This window comes from Danio rerio, chromosome 21, assembly GCF_052040795.2.
Source record: "Danio rerio strain M-AB ecotype USA chromosome 21, GRCz13ab, whole genome shotgun sequence".
In the NCBI taxonomy this organism is placed as follows: domain Eukaryota; kingdom Metazoa; phylum Chordata; class Actinopteri; order Cypriniformes; family Danionidae; genus Danio; species Danio rerio.
In genome coordinates, this window is record NC_141041.1 from 34,103,104 (window position 1) to 34,125,000 (window position 21,897).

Below are 21,897 nucleotides of genomic sequence, written 5' to 3' on the forward strand. Positions count from 1 at the left end.
CCATGCTTTCATGTTGTTGACACCAAATTCTTACAGAAATCGAAACGCATCAGACCAGGCAATGTTTTTTCAATCTACTATTTTCCAATTTTGGTGAGCCTGTGTGAATTGTAGCCTCACTTTCTCTTAGCTGACAGGAGTGTGGCACCCAGTGTGGTCTTCTACTGCTGTAGCCCACCTGCCTCAAGGTTCGGAAATGTTGTGCATTCAGAGTTGCTATTCTGCAGACCTCAGTTGTAACGAGTGGTTATTTGAGTTACTGTTGCCTTTCTATCAGCTGGAACCAGTCTGGCCATTCTCCTCTTGCCTCTGGCATCAACAAGGCTTTTTGCACCCACAAAATTGCCGCTCACTGGATATTTTCTCTTGTTCAGACCATTCTCTATAAACCCTAGAGATGGTTGTGCATGAAAATCCCATTAGATCAGCAATTTCTGAAATACTCAGATCAGATCATCTGGCACCATCAACCATGCCACATTTAAAGTCACTTACATCACCTTTCTTCCCCATTCTGATGCTCGGTTTGAACTGCAGCAGATTGTCTTGACCATGTCTGAATGCCTAAATGTATTGAGTTGCTGCCATGTGCTTTGCTTTAACGAGCAGTTTGACAGCTGTACCTAATAAAGGCCCTAGTGAATGTATTATTTGTATTTCATTTCTGGGAGAGATGCCACCCTCAATGGTACATGCCTCACTTTCTGTCTGTTTGTCTAAAATATTTGCACTTTGCGCATTAAATATGCTATTTTTAAAAGTCTAAATGCCAACAAACATGGATTAAAGCTAAATACATTGTTAGATATATAATTACGTCAATCTTTTCTCAACAGATTTTTGTACTTGACAAAGCTCTGGATTTAATGTAAACGATCCTATGCAGCCACCACTGGAATCAATATCAATGAATAAATAGATCTGTTATGTTCATCAGAACACAAATCAACAGAACATAAAACTGAAATTATAATGAATGTGAAAATGTGTTAGTTCAACAAACACAGAACCTGTAGCTAATAAGAAATTCACAATCAAAGCAAATCAATATTCTCTTAATTCCATTGTAAAATAAAAAACAAATCTTAGGAAATAACCAATAAATACATTACAAAATACAGAAATAATTTTATGTTTTGTCATTTTAATAAAGCAACATTAGAATAAAATATGCACACACACAGGTAATGAAAGTCAAAATACTACAATTATATGTCATTGTGAAATATAAAAACAGGCATAATGTTGTATTAATGATGTCCTTAAATAATTTGCCATATCATTGGTCAATTAGCATGATTATGATTAGTAATATGCATAGTTTTGAGCGCATGTGACTTAAATGTAAAACACATACAGCAGATGGTTCTGTAAATGGTTTTATTATTAGCAGAGTGAAACTTTTCAGCCCTAAATGAAAGTCTACAGCATTTGTATGAGTCATTTATCATATTTAAAAAAGATAAAGCCTAAAACTTTAGATCACCCTGAGGGTCTGACTTGAGTTTGGTGGCAGTAGCTTTAAAACTCTAGGAGGAGAAGCGTTTATAAATTTGGTTTCAAAAGAAGAAGAAGCTTTTCTAGTATTTTAGTTTCATTTTTGTCAAGCCAGCTTTTCCCACATTCTTCCTGAAAGATCATAAATAGTAATTGGCAACAATTCTGGAATTAAAGGACAAAGTACTGACTCAATTTGTACAATACTATTTTCTTTGGATGAGGATGCTTGTTTTGAGTGCACATCCAGAGTGATCTTACCCTATCTAAGTTGCAGAATAATTGAAAACTTGATTGATTGCTCATTAATTAAAATGACAATAGATCATGGTATTTGTGGAAATTGAGGTCTTTATTCCATACCGTTCTCACAGATGTCGCGAGTAACATCTCCATTGGCTGCGCTGTCAGAATCAGAGGTATGTTTATCTGATGACATCATCTGCAAAATATGGGAAACAGATGGAGCAGTTGTAGAGGTCACCACACTAGTTATGTTAACACTGTAATCAGTAGTTTATCTGTTTAGAGTTCTATAGATGCTACCCAGCAGGTACATGACATCATAAAAGTTAATTTTAGGTTGTGATGTCAGGTGACCAAAATTTAATGTCCAGCCAGTGTCTTAGGACAACGTTTATTTGACGTCCAATAACGCTGTCAAATTTTGTTGATATTTGGTTGATTTTAGGTTGGAAAGTGACCAAAATCCAATGTTTGATGGATGTCATAGTGGTAACGTCCACACAACTAATCAAAGTGTACCATGATTAGACATTGAGATTTGTTTGATTTTAGGTTGGACATTGACGTCAGAGTGGCGTTGGGTTCTGACGTCGACCGAGTTTTAATTTCCAAACAAAATACAACGTCCCCACGATGTTCGGTACAACTTCAATATGACGTCATGTTAACGTCCTGTGCCTGCAGGGTAGTAATCGTTCAGGCCTACCTTATCCAGCTCTAGTTTCCGCAGTATCATTGGAGAGGATGAACCGTCTTTTCCATTCATGTTGTTAGCCAGGTTACTGACTTCCTGAATGACCTACACATGTTCAACAGAAGAGACTCGTGTTATAGCCAATAGATAAACTATTCTGTCAATAACTGCTGATTTACTCTAGATCCATGACACTCTGAAAACATTTAATCTGATGCGATGGAACCATTGATTTTGATTGGTCGAACATTTTTACAGGTAAATCATGTCCAGAGTTTCTGCACTTATTTACAACTGGACAATGACTTTCTGTCATTTTTGATTAAGTGATTTTAGCTAGTTTTATTTTATTTCAGATATCAAAGAGATTACAGAAACCATTCTAACAAAGACTAATTTCTAAGGCAAAAACCAAAATTCAAATTTGAGTCAGTATTGTTATTGTATATTAAAATGAAAGATAAAACTACTAGAAATAAGTTTTTTTTAACTGAAATAAAGCTAAAATTCTTCAAATAACACAAATATATTAATTGTTATATTACTAAAGCCAACAAAAATTCTAATAAAAACTGAAAACATAAAATAAAAGATATTTAAAACTCTTAAAATATATTATTAATTGTATAAATATTACAAACAACTTTTGAGTATAAATATTGCATTCATCGTAAAAGTTTGATTCTTCTTGAAATAAATATTAATTACTTTTCAATCATAATCAATCAAAATTATAAATCCCAACAAATTTCATTGTGATTTAAGAAAACTAAATTACTAATGCGTAAATTTAGCAATAGTATCTGTATGCAGCCTTGATGATGCAAGCTGAGACTGCATATCTCAGTAATGCAATGTCAGACTTGAAGAACTCAATAGAGCTAGTGACTGTGAGGGGTAGGATATGGGCTGGGGTTAGGTGAGCATATTAAAAAAGATTTGGATGCAGCTCAGATTGCACTGTGCCAGGTCTGCACCCAGACCCCTCTCAAATTTTGTAGTTTATACATAATTTCAAGGATATTACAGACAAATAATAAAACATTATAGCCAAATTTTTGTTTTGAAAGCCAAAAATGAAGTATCAAACTATTCAAAATCATTTTTGCTAACTGAAATAATAAATCTGGAGTAAACAGAGTAAATATTGAGCATGAAAACTAACCTGAAAACTCAAATGAAAATTGGAATGAATGCATTAGCAACCTAAATAAATAAAAAAGTATAAAACTTAAGTAAATTACAAAACAAATTCAAACTGAAACTGTATGATAAAGCATGACTAAAACAAAGAAATATTCATGTTGTCTATCAATAAACAAAATTTCAAGCTAATTTATATGTTTATTTGGTAAACAGAAATGATAGTACATTGCGTGCTGTGATAGTACATTATATGCTGTGGTGCAGCACCTTTAGCCAGCTCTCGGCCTGTTCTTTGCTCTGTACAGCCAGCACTAGAGCCTCTCCTCCTGGCAGGGAGAAGCGGAGTTCGTGCTTCTTGCGTCGTCCATCTTTGGGCACATAGATAACGTTGCAAAGATTCAGCGGGAGGTCAACATGAGGAGAGCGATCTTTAGGATTCTTAAAGCACTGCAGAGAATAAATTCCATGATCAAAGTCTGAATTTAAAACACCTTCCTTCATTGGTTATGGATAAAACAGTCCCAGTGTGTATATTCACCTGAAGTTTGTTTTCACGAATGATTGTGAGCTGTTTCGCCCACTGACCGAATCGTTTCTTGCGCAGCAGGAAGGCACATTTGCGGCAGTCTTTCATTTGGCCTAGCGGACTTTCTTCTGATGGCCACTGATGAGTCCGCTCTCTGCCTTTGGCTTCCTCATCCTCTTCATCATATGACTCATAAGAACTGCTGAGAGCATCTGAATCATTGTCTGTTGACATCAACAGATAGTAAAAGGAGAATTAAAATTTTTTAGCACATTGCTAACATATTTCTAGCATAATTACCACAGGTTTAGCCTATTTTAGCACATTGCTAGTGTATTTGTAGATTGAGGTAAGATGCTGCAGACATTGAAACAAATTTTTAGCATGTTTCGAGCATGTTTTAGCACATCGATGAAGTTTGTGGCATGATTACCACACCGCTAACATGTTTATAGCATGTTTTAGCACATTATGAAATGTTTGTAGCAAAAAGTTAGATACTGCAAACATTTCAGCAAATGTGTGGCATGTTTCAAGCATGTTTTAGCATTTTGATACACTTTTTTGAGCATGATTAGCATACCGCTAACATGTTTATTGCATGTCTTAGCACATTCTGGCATGTTTGTAGCATAAAGTGGGATGCTACAAACATATCAAAACATTTCTGGCATGTTGTCAAGCATGTTTTAGCACACTGATGACTTTCCTAGCATGATTACCACACCGCTAACATGTTTATAGCATGTTTTAGCACATACTGGTGTGTTTTGTAGCATGAAGTGGCATACTGCCAACAAATCAACACATTTATGGCATGTTTTTAAGCATGTTTTAGCAAATTGATAAAGTTTCTAGCATGATTAGCATACCATCAACATGTTTATAGCATGTTTTAGCACATTCTGACATGTATGTAGCATAAAGTGGAATGCTGCAAACTAATCAAAACATTTCTGGCATGTTTTCAAGCATTTTTCAGCACATTGATAAAGTTTCTAGCATGATTATCACACTGTTAACATGTTTTTAGCATGTTTTAGCACACTCAGGCATGTATGTAGCATGAAGAGGGATACTGCAAACATATGAACACATTTCTGGCATGTTTCAAACATGTTTTAGCACACTGACAAAGTTTCTAGAATGATTAACACAATGCTAACATGTTTTTAGCATGTTTTAGCATATTCTGGGATGTGCGTAGCATGAAGTGGGATACTGTAAACATATCAACACATTAATGGCATTTTTTAAGCATGTTTTAGCACACTGATATCACTAGCCTTTCTACCATGAATTAGAAAACTGCTGTTATGTTTTAACATATTTCTGGCATGTTTCTACCATGTTTTAGCACATTGTCAGCATTTTGTAGCATAGTTATCACACTGGTGGCATGTTTTTGTACAATGCTTGGATATTTATATATACCACACAGCTCCAATTACATTATAAGCCTGCTTCTTACCACATTTATGTGCCCTGATTTACCACATTTATGGTCTGTTTAACACACTGCAAACATATTTTACACAGTCCAACATTGTATGGCATGCTATATAATATTATTAGCATGTTAACATTTAATGATGTTTGTATTAATGATAACAGTTGTGATATATTTCTAAAAGGGATTAGCACAATTTGCCACAATACTAGCATGTTTGTGGCATGATTTAGGGTACTGCTAACATGTTTCTTTTAGCACATTCTGGTATGTTTCTAGCATCCTAGTTTCTAGTTTCTGTTTGACCACAATGCTAACATGACTGTAGCATGGTTAACACTGCCTAAATGTGTTAGAATGTTGCTAGCATTTACTGTATGCTGCATGTTTATGTTTTGAGCCGCGGATTTTGCATTATATGGATCACCAAGGGCCATGGTTTCAGCTAAAATATTCTTTAGTGTTGCTAAAGTATTTAGTGTGCTAAAGAAATAAAGTCACTCACTCTTTGAATTGCCCAAGGGTGAAAAATGAAGAGCAAATTGTATTTTTGGGTGAACTATCCCTTTAAAACTTCCATCCACACAGTGCTTTTTCATATGAACAAACATAAAAACAGCGGCGTTTCCTTACAGGAGTTCTTGCTGGCCCCGTTCAGGCGAGTTGTTGGGTAATTGTTGTCAGCGTCTTCATAATAAGCATCCTCTATTGAGTTTGGAGGGCTGGAGTTGTCTGGTAAATAAGTATGCTGTGTTAGACTTCATATAATTGGTTGTTATTGTGCCGTGTCATCTCTGAATGGGTTTGCACTCACTGCGTGTGGTTATATACTGCGGCGCTGTGCCCGGACCCAGCGGGGCAGCTTCTTCATAGTAGTCATCAGGTGGAGGAGTTGTAGGAAGAGGAGGAGGAGGAGTGTCTGTGGGACTCTGAAAATCCACAAAACAAAGATTACTCAATTACAATAATCAGATTATATTAGAACGACTTTCATTTGAGACTTTTTTGAATTAAAAAAATGCATTTTAGTTGTTATAAGAAGAAAAATCTTAGTTAATCTTGTATAATTTTATTTTTAAGAATTCTTACGCTGACTCATTCAATCAATAATATAGTACAAAGTAATATTGTAAAACATTTAAAATAACTGTTTTTTAAAAAATATATATATATATTTTTATTATCCCACATGGAGAGAACCTATATGAGGATAAATGCGCATAAATGAAACCTATATGCAGTCTATATGATAATATATATGCTGCATATATTACAGGTCATAAAGGTCTGTATTGTTTCTTTGTATGCTCATATAAGCTGTATATTTACATACAAGATATGTCTCTAATATAGCTCACTTTGGCAGCTGTCCTACTGTACATGATGCCTACCTCATATTTTCGATTATCAAGGCAATAACTCAGAACTTTGTAAAAAAAAAAAAAAAAGCAAAAAACGTAGGTACAGTTGATGTCAAAATTATTAGCCCCCCTGTTTATTCCCCCCCCCCCAATTTCTGTTTAACGGAGAGCAGATTTTTTTTCAACATGTTTCTACGCATAATAGTTTTAATAACTCATTTATAATACCTGATTTATTTTATCTCTGCCATAATAACAGTAAATAATATTTGACTAGATGTTTTTCAAGACACTTCTATATAGCTTTAAATTACATTTAAAGGCTTAACTAGGTTAATTAGGTTAACTAGGCAGGTTAGGGTAATTAGGCAAGTTATTGTATAATGATGGTTTGTTCTGTAGACTATTGAAAACAAATATAGCTTAAAGGGGCTAATAATTCGGACCTTAAAATTGTTCATAAAAAAATAAAAACTGCTTTTATTCTAGCCAAAATAAAACAAATAGTCTTTCTCCAGAAGAAAAAATATTATCAGACAAACTGTAAAAATTTCTTTGCTCTGTTAAACATCATTTAGAGAATATTTAAAAAGAAAACAAAATCAAAAGGAAGCTAATAATTCTGACTTCAACTGTATGTGCGATCACTTGAAGTTTGTACTGTATCACATGTAATTGGCATGTTATGGAATTGAACTATAACAAATAAGTGGGAGGATATGGAAAGCTGTGATGTCTACACATTTTCCTGAAACAATTACAAGGCCTAATCTTTCTTGTATGAAGATAGTGGAAAAGAAGGAAATGTATAATAAAATGGTTTGTCATTTTTTTAAAATTCTGTTCAGTTTTTTGTCTAATTTTTGTTCTTGTACTATATTGTCTTCTTGTACTATTTGATTGTTCTTAAGTAAATTTAAAAATGTAAATTTTTACATGGGCTTTTGTTTATGTTGGCTAGCAGCTATGGATTTATAAAAACTTTACTAATATATAGGTAAACATTTAGGTGAACATATATGCATTTATATACAGTTGATTTCAGAATTATTAGCCCCCCTTTGAATTTTTTTTCTTTTTTAAATATTTCCCAAATTATGTTGAACAGAGCAAGGACATTTTCACAGCATGTCTGATAGTTTTTTTTCTTCTGTAGAAAGTCTTATTTGTTTTATTTCGGCTAGAATAATAGCTTTTTAATTAAATAGTTTTAATAGTTAAATAGTTTTTAATTTTTTTAATTAAAATAAAAAAAAACATTTTTAAGGACAAAATTATTAGCCCATTTAAGCAAAATTTTTTTAGTAGTCAACAGAACAAACCATCGTTATACACTAACTTGCCTAATTACCCTATCCTTCCTAGTTAACCCAGTTAAGCCTTTAAATGTCATTTTAAGCTGTATAGAAGTGTCTTGAAAAAGATCTAGTTAAATGATATTGACTGTCATTATGGCAAAGATAAAATAAACCAGTTATTAGAAATTAGTTATTAAAACTATTATGTTAACAAATGAAAAAAAAATCTTATCTCTGGCAAACAGAAATTGGAGAAAAAAAAATAAACAGGGGGGCAAATAATTCTGACTTCAACTGTAGGTATATGTATGCATGCATACTGTCTGTACACATATATGTGCATATATGTACATATAATATAGGAAAATGGCCAATTTGATATGTCACATATTTTAAAAAGCTATATCAAAACCTATATTAAAACATTTATGTTTATGTAGGTTCTTTTCATGTGGGATACAACTATTTCTGTGATTAAAAGCTGAATTTTCAGTTTTATTGTTCCAGTCTTCAGTGTCACATCAGAAATCAGTGTAACATAATGATTTCATGTTTAAATAAACGTATATTTTTACTATCCTCTATGTTAAAAACAGTTGTGCTGCTTAATATAATTTGTAACATTATAAAATGTCACTTTTGATCAATTCAGTGCATGTTTGCTTTATAAGCATATTAATTTTGTAAAACAAACCTTATCCCCCAAGCATTGAAATAATAATTATGTGTTTGTGTTGTCACCGATGTTACCGATTTTATAGGCATGTGCTTAGATGCCTCCTCTTGCTCCACATCTTTCATTTCTTCAGGCGAGTCCCTGAGATCCTGCAGGTCACAGTCTGAGAACAAGTATCAAAATTACAGCATGCAATTCATATGACTTCCAGGGAGTATAATTTTATCTAACAATGCATCAATTATCTTTAATGTTGTAGACAGTATTTAGCTGAGTTGTTTCTTATGTACTAAAAACAGGATTATTTGTTCAAAAGAAAAGTTGAATTTCTGCTAAAAGTGAAAGCTTTATAATTGTTAACTCACCAAATTCTTCAAACAGTGATTCAACAAAGCTGGTACCATTTCCATATAGAGACGTGTTCATGTATATGAAGTCAGATCCATTCACTGCGGAAGAATAAACACATCCACAGCACACACACTTAAAACATTTTACACACTACACGGAAGATAGCAGCAAGTTTTCTCATCTTCAAGATTTTTTATGTTAATTCTGAAATATTTGGACATTGCTACAGTGATTAATGTGTGAATCTCATGCAAAGCGCTTCTGCTCAGCTGTTCAGTGTTTTCTCACCAGACGGCTGCAGCTGTTTGACCAGGTTTCTGACCACGTTCATCTTCTCTGCGGTGGCTGAACTCACACTTTCGTTCTCAAGCAGCTTCAGCAGCAAACTCAGCTCCTTCACCAGATGCTCTATACCTGCACACATTCAAGAAAAGGACAAGATTTGAGACCAGAAGAGAAGAGGAAATCACCAGTGGTTTTGGCCTACTGACACTCTGTGGCTCTTTCATTATGAATATCTGTCAACTGCTCCTTAATATTTAATCAGCCAACCACACGGTAGCAATATAGTGCATTTAGACATGTAGACGTGGTCAAGACGAAGTTAGAGAATAGACAAGAACAGTGATTTAAGTGACTTTGAATGTGGTATGTTTGTTGGTGGCAGACAGGGTGGTGTGTATATTTCAGACACTGCTGATTTACTAGTATTTTCATGCACAACCAGTTCTAGGGTTTACAGAGAATAGGTTGTAAAGGAGAATAGCAGACGACTTGGAGAATGTCCAAAGGGGTTCGGCTGATAGAAAGACAACAGTAACCATAATAGCCGTTTGATAAAGCCAAGGTCTACAGAAGAGCATCTCTGAACACACAAGACATAAAACCTTGAAGCAGATGAGCTACAAAAGCAGCAGCAGAAGAAGAGCACAGTGTTGACACTCCTGTCAGATCATAACAACAAACTGAGGTGACAATTGATATTGCAATAATATTATGCAAATTGTGGGATTCCATCAAGTAGGACGTGTTTCTGGATCGCCATCTGTGTTTATCGTGGAACAACATTCTAGTCAGCCAATCAGATTTAAAGTCTTTATGAACTGGAAGTTCATTCATTCATTCATTCATTCATTCACTCATTCTCATTTCGGCTTAGTCCCTTTATTAATCTGGGGTTGCCAAAGCAGAATGAACCGCCAACTTATCCAGCACGTTTTTACGCAGGGGATGCCCTTCTAGCCGCAACCCATTACTGGGAAATAAATGGGAGGTTGCTGACACATTTATTTTAGTATGTTGATGTGCTTCCAACTGAAATGCAATATTATGAGTATGGCTTTCTTTATCGCATGTATTTATTTCTGCTTGTAATTTGTACATTATACTTTATAATTAACACACTCACTACAAAATTAACACTATGTAAAATTATGAGATCTTTCCTTATAGAGTTATTTAAAGGTTCAAGACACCCTTAAGTACTTTTTTTTTAAATTTAACAGATTTGTGTGTGTTGAGCATCAGTTAAGACAACGTTAGTACCTGTCAGCTTTAATTGTGGGGAAAACTGAATAATTTTGAGCTTTTGTTAGTATTCAGTTTATAGCTGTTAATGAAGGGTAGTAACGTTATGTGTTTGTTTCCATGATTAACAGGGTTTGTTGCATGTGTTCCCCGTGATGCTGTCAGGGCCGATACAGCAAAGCTGTTGGTTTGCAGCAAGCAGTTTTGTTGGGAGAGCTGTACGAGAAGTGGAGAATGGTGGTCTTTTATCAGTTGAGTTTGTTACCATTCAGACACATCGGCTATATCCGTGCTGCCGAGTTCACCCATGTTTAAAATCATCTAGATTATCCGTAGCATTTATGGTTGGAATAGACAGGGCAAGAGACTTGCTGCACTGCTGTTCACTGTGTCTGCATGCAGACCCGCAAATTCAGTAGGAGAGAAGCCCGATTCATTTAAAGTGTTTACATGATTATCTTTATGATGATATGACAAATGAATGACAAATCACAAATGTACAGGGCATTAAATTACTGTTTATTTCTTTGCATTTTAACTTTGTAAACTATAAAATCATGGGTCTCCTCACAGTTTGTATCTCATTTTGTGAGCCGACTGATAAGTTGAAGTGAAGTGAAGTTGTTCACTCCCCTCTTTCTCCCCTGCTCTGCCGGCCACGCCCACTCCTCCCTCTGTTCACAGAGCTCCACGTTCATCTCAAAGCATTTTTTTTTTTTAATTCTGAGGTAGACTTGAACCAAAAGATGGGGGTTTCATGGCCCTTCAAATGATCTTATGAAATTACACCAATATTGCAATATAAATTGCAGAAAAACAAATGATTGCAATGTCAGTTTTTTCCAATATCCTGCAGCCCTATTCTATCTCATTGTTATCAAACTATTAATCCCCTCTGATTTTGGGAATAATTTACAGTTAGGGTAAAGATTAGGTATGGATTACATTTTTTTAAACAGCAATAATGTTCCAGGTTCAACATCTATGTTAATCTAGGATTGCATTCTACTTTGCAAAATTAGTTTCTGATATTACGCAGCCTCTTAAAATAGTCCCCAGCACGAAGCTCTACACTTGCACCACCAGTTGTGTAATACTTGTCTAATTTCACAGAGCCTGCTGAGGTGTCGTAATAATCAAGTTCCCTGATTATTATGCCAGATTTAGTGTATACAGTAGTTCACTTTCTAGCCTCATTGACCTAGAGAGCAACTTTTCTGTCTGTCTTAGTACACAGTGTAGCTACAGAAGAATCGAGCTTTAAATAGGAAAATGATCTAAACTCTTTGGTAATTTTTGAGAGAGATGCTAAGGGTCAAAATAGTCTATTCAGAAATGATAAAACTCAACTGTTTAGCTTTAGGAGAGATGCAAAACAAGGTGGAGTGTTCCTTTAAAGTTCTGAAATCAAAAGGGGTTGTAACGGTAAAAACAAGCTGTACCTTATAAAGTGGCCAGCGAATGTATATACATCAGATAAATACATGGACTATGGAATACACTATACTATGTATGGATGAACAGATTTAGTTATATACTGTTAAAAGAAATTTTATTGATGTCCTAAATCCTAACTATGTTACTCAAAGTGACCGGCCATTTCCATTCAGTCCATCTGACCTTTTTAAAATCTGTCATGAGGCAGGCCTCAGCTGTTGGACATCTGATTTCTTTGGCTGTTTGTTAAAAGAAAGCTTGCCAAAATGCTGAACATGATATCCCGAAGGTTTAATGCAATAAACAAGCAAAGATAGGGCTATGACCTGAATTGATTTCTTATGGTAGAGCTCTTCCAGATCTGTGTGTGGTGAACAATAGCTGCACTGTTATGAATGTCCAAACAAACACAGGAAACAAGAAACCCACTACAGAAAAAAACCCCAGACATTTTTAGAAAGTCCTGGAATACAAATTCACTCATATGGAACTAGTAAACAATGCAACTTTTATGGTCTGTAAGTGTGGACGTATCTCATTTTAGGAAGGAAACCTTGGGAAAAGTCACTTCAATATCCAGACTTGACAAATACTGTTAGATGTTAGTAATAAAGTGCCTTTGTTGGTGATTTATTATTTGTATTCTATGTAGGGAACAGGAGACTCAACAGACTGTATTGTTCAAATTTACTACACTTTGGTTATGTTGGTGGCTGTCTTTGCCTATGATAAACAGTAAAAATGGCAAATTTGACCTCGTCCCAACATGGAAAACCACCAACAATCAAGAAAGCATTATTATATGGTTTTATGAATTACTATGGTTATGTGGATTATCATTATAATGGAGGTCAAAGCTAATAAAGGGACCAGGCCAAAAAGAAAATGAATGAATGAATGAATTAATTAATGGAGGTCAATGCGGCAAAAACAGCCACCAATATAAGTAGATCTGCCCAGAGAATTTTTTTTTTTAATTCAAAACATTTTCCCAAATTGTGTCAAAATAAGATTTGTCTCCAAAAATCATTCCAATTGCTGTAGAACAGGGGAGGTTGTGGCCAAATTTATCCTCAAAATCACCCCAGAGTGGATGAAACATCCTCAACAGCACAGCAAGAGTTAAGTTTGTCTCATAATTTTGAGTTTATATTTCACAATTTTACAAATTATAATTTTGAAATTCTGCATTTATATCTATTTCATAAAAATATACCAAATATAATTTTTTGAGTTTGTACCTCACAATTCTGAGTCTATTTTAAAAACAATCTCCCAATTCTGAGTTTCTTTTTTCTCATAATCCTGAATTTGCACCTCACAATTTTAAGTTTATATCTCAAAATATTTATTTTTTTCTTGTAGTTCACGATTTTGTGGTTTTGATTGATTTAATTTTTTTGTACAATTCTGAGGTTTATATTAAATAATTCTATCCTTTTCTGTAATTTTGAATTATATCTCATGATTCTGAGTATTTTATCTTTTATCTGTATTTTTACCTTTTTTTTTTGAGTTTTTGAGTTTTTTTTTGGAGTTTTTTTAAACTGAAGTCATTGCATTTGGAAACCGAGATGAGGTTCTCAAGGTGAATGCAAACCTTAGCTCTAAGGATCATACAACAAAAAATAAGAATCTTGGTGTGATTCTGGAGTCAGATCTGAGTTTCAGGAGTCATGTCAAAGCAGTAAGTGAATCAGCATCATCTAAAAAAACATTGGAAGAATTAGATGCTTTGTTTCTAGTGAAGACTTAGATAAACTTGTTCATGCTTTTGTCAGCAGAAGGGTGGATTACTGTGACGGCCTTCTTAGTGGCCTTCCCAAAAATTCGAGAACATCACACGAGTCCTGAGGTCTTTGCAAGGGCTCCCAGTTACATTCAGAATAGACTTTAAAGTATTACTTTTTGTCTATAAATCACTAAATGGCCTAGAACCTTAATACATTACAGATATGCTTACTAAATACAAACCTAACAGATCACTCAGATCTTTAGGATCAAGTAAATTAGACATTCCAAGAGGTCAGTCAGAGCAGGGTGAATCTACCTTCAGCTACTACGCCCCTTGCTGCTGGAATCAGCTTCCAGAAGTGATCAGATGTGCTCCAACATTAGGCACATTCAAATCATGACTGGAAACACATCTGTTTAGCTTGTCCTTTTTTCCAAATGAGCACTGTGCTAGAGTATGTCTGACAAATCGCACTATTAAGTCTTTATTTTCTTTTTTATTCTTTTATAACCTGTTTTACCACATTTTAATTAGTTTTTTATAATTTTTAATTCTTTTAATTTATTTATTTTCTTGTTTCTTTTATTCTTGTTTATGTAAAACACTTTGAACTACCATTGTGTATGAAATGTGCTATATACAGTACATAAACTTGCCTTGTCTCACAATTCTGACAAAAAACATAGAACTGCAAGATGTAAACTTAAAACTGTAAAATGTAAATTCAGAAATGCAGGATGTACTTAAAATGATAATATAAACTCAGATTTGTGAGAGGCGAACTAAGACGCAAGACATAAACTCTGTCAGATTTGTGAGAGAAGTTAAAATGAACTTTTCTTTCTTAAATCCCACGGCTTAAACTACACATTTTTCAGATTAAAAAATAAAAAGGCTGGGCAAGCACCTGTCTAACTCTTTTTATGCATACAAAAACACATGTAAGCACTTCACTCCACACACCCATCCCGAACCCCACTCAAGAGAGAGAGAGGGATGGGAAAGGAAAAGTCCCTCTTTCAAGGCTACCTGCCACTCATTTAGCTTTGCTTATCCAAGGATTATTATTGTTGGCCAAAAGTAATTACTGCAATATGTGACCTTTATTCTGCTTCTGCCCTGACAGCATTTTGACTGCACCAGATCAAAAAACCTGTTGCATAGCTCATGATGTTTCTTTCCTAGACCCGCACTGCTCCGAAAACAAACACTGCTTTGAAGAAGGAGGTCACAAACCGCTGTGCAAACACCGGCCATTCAAAATAAAGCATTTTATTCCAAGCTTTCACTTCTGTGTTGAGTATTTTCCTGTTAGTTGAATAATTCTTAATATGCAAAAGTACCTGTTGCACACCACTGTTTAATGTAGGGTATTTAATGGAATAGTTCATCAAAAAACAAACAAACAATCAAACATAACATAAAATTTTTTACATTAATAAAAAATTGTATGCAGCACAGTGAGGAAGAATGACAATAGTCTATATAACTGACAATAGTATATATAAACGCATATATTGGAAAAATGTTCTTTTGTGGGTCAATTAACAAGAACTGTTATTTAAAAATGAGAAATATTATGTAATGAAATCATAAAGACGATGTAAAAAGCCACATTTTAAGAGTACAATCATTTGAACAATCAGTCTAATAAATTTTAAACAACTAAAAAATCCAGAATTTTCCCAGTTGTGATTTGAAAACTCAGAATTGCCACATCAGATCATGATTCAATCACTGAGACGTAATATCAGTGTAAAACAGGAATCTTACTAGATGATATGTCAACAAATAAAAATTGTATGTTTCACAATGCTGATTTCCTTTGCAGTTTTGTCAGCAGAGCACAAACACAAACCCACTGAGCTGCTCGCCAATCTCAACAGTTGACAGACATCATGAGAAACCCACCATTTCCATAACAAAAACAAAACTGAGCTCTGATGCTCTGAGCAGAATTTTTACTCACTTTTTCCAGCTCAGCTTCTATTACATTACTATTAATACATTTAGTTGGCACAAAAAATGTAATTACTTACATTTTCAAATATCTAGACTCTTTTTAAAAATTTACTCACCATCCACTTGTTACAATAATTTACAATGATTACCATGTTATTTTACTGTGACTGAATCATGGAGAGAGGAACATGGATGGATGGATGGATGGATGGATGGATGGATGGATGGATGGATGGACGGATGGACAAGCAGACAAAAAGACAACAGTATGAGGTGGATGGATGGATTTATTTTATTGGATAAATGGATGAATGGATGGACGGACGGACAGATAGAGACAGATGGATGGATGGATGGATGGATGGATGGATGGATGGAGAGATGGATGGATGGATGGATGGATGGTCAGACAAGTAGACAAAAAGACAACAGTATCAGGTGGATGGATGGATTTATTTTATTGGATAAATGGATGAATGGATGGACGGATGAACAGATAGAGACAGATGGATGGATGGATGGATGGATGGATGGATGGACAAGCAGACAAAAAGACAACAGGATGAGGTGGATGGATGGATTTATTTTATTGGATAAATGGATGAATGGATGGACGGACGAACAGATAGAGACAGATGGATGGATGGATAGATGGATGGAGAGATGGATGGATGGATGGATGGATGGTCAGACAAGCAGACAAAAAGACAACAGTATGAGGTGGATGGATGGATTTATTTTATTGGATAAATGGATGAATAGATGGACGGACGAACACATAGAGACAAATGGATGGATGGATGGATGGATAGAGAGATGGATAGAGAGATGGATGGATGAACAGATGGATGATGGATGGATGAATGTATGGACAGGAACAGACGAAAGTACAAGACAAAAAGAAGGATGGATGACTTGAAGGATAGACACAAAAAGGCAGACAAATGATCAGGTGGATAGATGGATGGATGAAAAGATGGACATATAGATAGAGATTAATATGAATCAATGAAAGACGTAACAGCAACAGTAGGAAAAGAAAGATAAATGGACAGATAGAAATGGATGGATGGAGAGATGGAGGGCTGGATACTGGATAGATATAAATGTACGGACATGGACATAGGATATACGTCATAATAAACAAGCAAAGACTATCATGGCTTCCTCTTCATGCTGTTTTTAATCAGCCAATGATAAGCTATCGTTCAGTTGTCCTTCACTGAATTAACTAAGGGTTCCTAAGGCTTTTCCTCTCCCTAAAAGAGCAGGAAACATGAATGTGTGTGTGGTTGTGTGTGTATGTGTCTGTATGAGAGAAGAAAAAAAAACATCCGGAAGAAGAGCAGGAGGAGGAAACTGAGAGAGCAGAGAGTAGGATGACTCTGTTATTGTACCGAAAGCGGCACAATCACAAGCGCAGGGCCTCTTCTCTCCAGAGGGCCATTGTCTGGGTGTGCACTCGCTTACACGGGCCAGAGAGTGACCCGGCCCTTTTCCGAATGACTCCAGTTCCCACACAACACCCTCTGTGCCTCTGTGTCTTCTGCTGAAATTGGGTCAAGTTTGTGGAAGTAAGTGCAGTCAGAAGAGCACAACAGTCCTGAAAGCTGGTCTGTTTCAGCAGCGGTGCGTCTCCTGTGTAATGTGTGGAAATGCGAGGTGACTGCTGTACTGACTCTCTAAATACATGTAAGCTGCCTGCTGACTCTCACAAACCAAACTTTAGACAGTATTTAGGCTTATAATTAATATAAGGGCAGTTCACCCCAAAATTCTGATGAATGCCGGAAACCGAGAGCCATTGACATCCAAATTAAGAACAAAAATACAATGAATGTAGCTACCGGGTTTTAATTTTTCTACAACAAATCTTCTTTTGCGAGAAAGAAAGAAGCTCAAACAGATTTGGAACCATTTAGCAGTGAGAAAATGATGACAGTATTCATTTTTGAGTGAACTAGTGTAACAGAAAAATGCTGGAAAACAGAGTTAAGGATCCAAATGCAGGTTTATTATGAGAATGGTCAGGCAAGCAATGGTCAAATGAGGGGCAAACAGATGCATGCAGGGAATCCAGAGTCATGGTCAATAAACAGGTGGTCAGTACAGGCAGCAAGCAATGTAGCCATACAGAACAAAGCAAAGGTCAACCACAGCAAGGAAAGGCAAAGGAAATGCGTCCTAATGTTCACAATACAGTATAACAAGACTCAGCCGTCAGCCCTGATGTGTGTGTCTGTGCTGCTTTTAAAGTCCATGTAATCAGTTAATAACGATCCTCTGGCTGTGTGTGTGCTTGTTATCAAAGTGAAAAAGGAACCAGTGTGTATGAAGTGCATGACAGGATTTGTAGTTCGTTAAATGACAGAATTGAAGTCCAGGTGAAGGTGTGTGTTTACCGATGATCTGCAGCCGCTAGATCGCTGGTGATCATGACAGCTAGCCCTTTAAGTGCACTAGAAGGTACACAAAGTACACATAAAAACAAAAGTAACCATATTGATTTTGTTAGCTCACATTGCTGTGATGAAAAAATTCATCTGTGCATGTCATTAAGAAAAAAAAACTTGCTTTTCTTTGTAATCTTTAATAAAAATAATTAATTAAAATAATTAGCTTGTTTTCAGTTAAATTCTCAGATGATGTCTGTCTAAGGTATTGGGGGGAGGGGGGGGGGGTTAACATGCTAAACCACACCCCTCCCACTGTCTGTTTTGACAGCGCTATGACAACTAACAGTAATGGTGAGGAGGAGGTAATAAGTCTCTTGAAACCCTTTTCCCAGTTTTTCTGAATGAAAATAGCTAGCAGTACAAACAAGCCACAACCACTGCTTATACAAAAAAAAAGAGCAGCAGCTTCCAGTTCATGCAGACTTTAAAAGACAAGGGAGCAGTGATGCTTTTAAACCAATGACTGTAAAAAATATGGACGACGCGACAGCCCCTTTTGCCATTGAACGCCTTGAGGGCAAAACGCCTGCTTGACGGGCACAAACTGTCGCAAAAGACTGCTGAAATTGGAGCCAGACATGCGCAGAAGGACTGTCTGATGGAGCCAGAGGAGGAGCCGCGATAATGAGCGGAGTCGAGCTTCCAACCAAACGCTTTATGTAAAATCAACCACGCCCCCCGAACTTCTCACTCGACTGCCGGTGTCTGCACTATAACAAACGCTCACTGATGTAAATAGAAGCACTTACATTAAAAAAACACAATAATATACGGTTTAAAAACGGTGTGATGTAAGCTGTTAAACTTTAATAAAAGCAATACATGGTGGACTGCAGAAATAAACGATCTTTTATACACTCTAGCCTGAATATGAGCACAAATAATATATTCTCTTATTGTTATATTTGTTGTTGGTATTTGTTATCTTCATAGGGGTAGAAATAACACTTGTAAAATATGAACAATAACATATAAACAACACGTACATTTTTAGAAAGGTTTTTATTTTTAATTAGCCATCAACAGAACCCAAAATATAGCACACCATAACGATTTACCATGCGGGAACAATCGTGCGTTTAGAAGATAAATACAGCAAGATTATTAAATATCAACAGGATATTTACACATCCCAACCCTGCAATTTGTCAATTTGTGCAAAAAAACTTTGCACTATTAATACAACGTCTATCTGCTGTAACATCACTAGTATATTGTTTATTCATTTTCGCTTGAATTGTTTATTTATTTAATTTTTTTGCCTCCGTTTTCATTTGGTTTATTCGATGCCTTCATTATATCTGGCAACGAGGAATTTACATTCATTTTAATGTTAGCTGGAGTGTTCAAATAAAACGCCAACAGTAAATGATGTAAATAAATAATATCTAACATTTACAGCTCTATTAGGTTATATAAGATTCGATTTCAAGAACCTTATAATGATTTATAACAGCAAATTCAGTAGATCACTTAATAACATGCCAAAACTTAAAATGCAGAGACGTCCTATAAAGCAAGTTCAAATAACCTTACAGGAGGTCAACGTGGAGATTATTATTTAAACACAAAGAGAATTACTGCTAACGATCTCCTGTATACCCCGTACTTAAATGGGTTTATTTTATTGTGCAGTTTTATTGTCATTTTCGTATTTATTATTATTATTATTTAATACTTGTGCAATCGATACAGGTTTATTGTTATTTATTTTGTCCTTTATTTAAATAATTGCTATGCTGTTTGCATCTTTATTCAAAGGTTAAACTTAGTGATACACTTTGCGTTCACATAGTAGCATGCGTTTGTTGTTATATCAACAAAAATGGGTGTAATAACGTTAACAAATGTGAGGGTTTTATATAATGAAGATTCAATCGCGCCAGCTCCAGGCATCAGCGCATAACCTAGTCGCGGCGTCGCGGGCTGATTCCGGCTCGCATGCGGCAGCGCCTGCTCGCTCGGCCGCCGCATCTGGCTCAATTGACTCAGGCTGGAATCGGGCAGTGAGTCCAGGCATCCGGAGTAGGTCCAGCAGAGGTAGTCAGTCTGAGGGGTAAGTCTCCGGCAGGCAAGAACTGGCCCCAGTGTATTTTGCTATCTGGGTGGCTAGGCGTTTATTAGCAAACTAATAAAGCCCGAAAAAAGCCCTGAACTTAGCGAATAAACAGTGTTCCACCAGATCATGTATGTCAGAAACTGTAGTTTACTGCTGAACTCATTTTGTCATAGTAAAATATCACAGAAATCGAATAATAACACTTCAGTCTTCTACCGAAGCTCAGACGCCGCGCTTTGAGAAACTGTCAATCACTGCTGTTAATCACGATGACACGCCCAGCATTAAATTACTGCTAAAAACAAACTGTTTACAAAAATGAGGATCTGCACCTATTTCAGCACAATAACCAGTGCCTTAATCGACCAGAACCATCTTTCGGGACATTTTATTGCAAGTGTAATTATTTTTTTTATTTGGGCTCAAGTCTCCTTCATTAACACGGAGGAGGCGGGCTTTATGACTTGTACTGCAGCCAGCCCCCAGGGGGCGATCTAACGGCCGAGACCTTCACTCAAACGCAGGCTTGCGGCACACTTGTTTTAAACATATTTACACTTTTCACTTAGTTAACTGATTCTCAAATATCGGTGGGTAATAAAACTCAAAACTGGTATTACATAACTATTACTGTTCTGTTAAATTAACGCTTAACAGCTTTTTTTGTTTGTAATAACTCTTAATAGCTTTTAAAATATTTAAATAACAAAATGATATATACAACATTTCATATTATTATGACTATTATAAAGTAATTAAGTAAAATAGTTGTGACTATCAATACTAATAATTATCTTTAGCAAATAAATCTATAAATGAATGAGCAAAGAAATGAAGAGATAAACCAACTAACCAATCGATATGTTTTTATAAAGACTTTTTATATTAGGAATATGAAATATCTTCAATATAGAACTTAACATATATCATTTATGTAAGTGTAATGAACTGTGTTTGAACACACAGCTTTTTATTTGAAATCTTCCAAAAGGCTATGGGAAAATCCAATAGGAATTTTATCGAGGGAACCAGTCTTATGCTAGCAGCCGATTAGCCTACAAGGTGACGTCATGGTTCCTCTACTGTACAACACCTCTGAAACGATAGCTGGCAGTAGATTTTTAAGATCCTCTGTGTCAAGTTTCTTCAGGGTTTTTTTCTTTTTTAACGCTACAAGTAGCTTAAACTCACTCATTCAGAGGTGGGAACTTTGGTGAATAAGGTGAATATGAAACAAAAGTTTACATCTGGAGCTCCTCCATGGCACTTGTAAACCCTTGCTCCATTGGGTTCCACTGCACATGCTCGTCACCGGTGCCAAGCCGACCAATCACAGAGCTTGCACTAGTGATTGTTGCATTTTTTGAGAGGTGTGCGTTACAGTAGGCATTAGCCATAGTGAGGGCTATGCGACCACGCGAAGGCTGCGTTGGACCATACGCGTGTGCTTGATGCAGAAGTATAAATCAGCCTTAA

At 35.7% G+C, this 21,897-nt stretch overlaps 2 protein-coding genes across 4 annotated transcripts in view; both read right to left on the minus strand.

Moving 5' to 3' along the window:
• timd4 (T cell immunoglobulin and mucin domain containing 4) overlaps window positions 1-21,897 on the minus strand; it is a 1,098,921-nt gene that overhangs the window by 1,069,096 nt on the left and 7,928 nt on the right. The gene's annotated exons all lie outside the window — the stretch shown is intronic.
• The window catches only part of afap1l1b (actin filament associated protein 1 like 1b), a 52,105-nt gene that overhangs the window by 11,788 nt on the left and 18,420 nt on the right, over window positions 1-21,897 (minus strand). For all 3 annotated transcript variants that reach the window (XM_087300321.1, XM_087300320.1, NM_001077287.3), the window contains 9 exon segments: window positions 9,534-9,659; window positions 9,260-9,343; window positions 8,969-9,057; window positions 6,374-6,488; window positions 6,193-6,291; window positions 4,122-4,333; window positions 3,851-4,030; window positions 2,450-2,542; window positions 1,861-1,939 (listed from right to left, as the gene is read on the minus strand). In XM_087300321.1, the coding sequence (XP_087156447.1) occupies window positions 1,861-1,939; window positions 2,450-2,542; window positions 3,851-4,030; window positions 4,122-4,333; window positions 6,193-6,291; window positions 6,374-6,488; window positions 8,969-9,057; window positions 9,260-9,343; window positions 9,534-9,659 (1,077 nt within the window).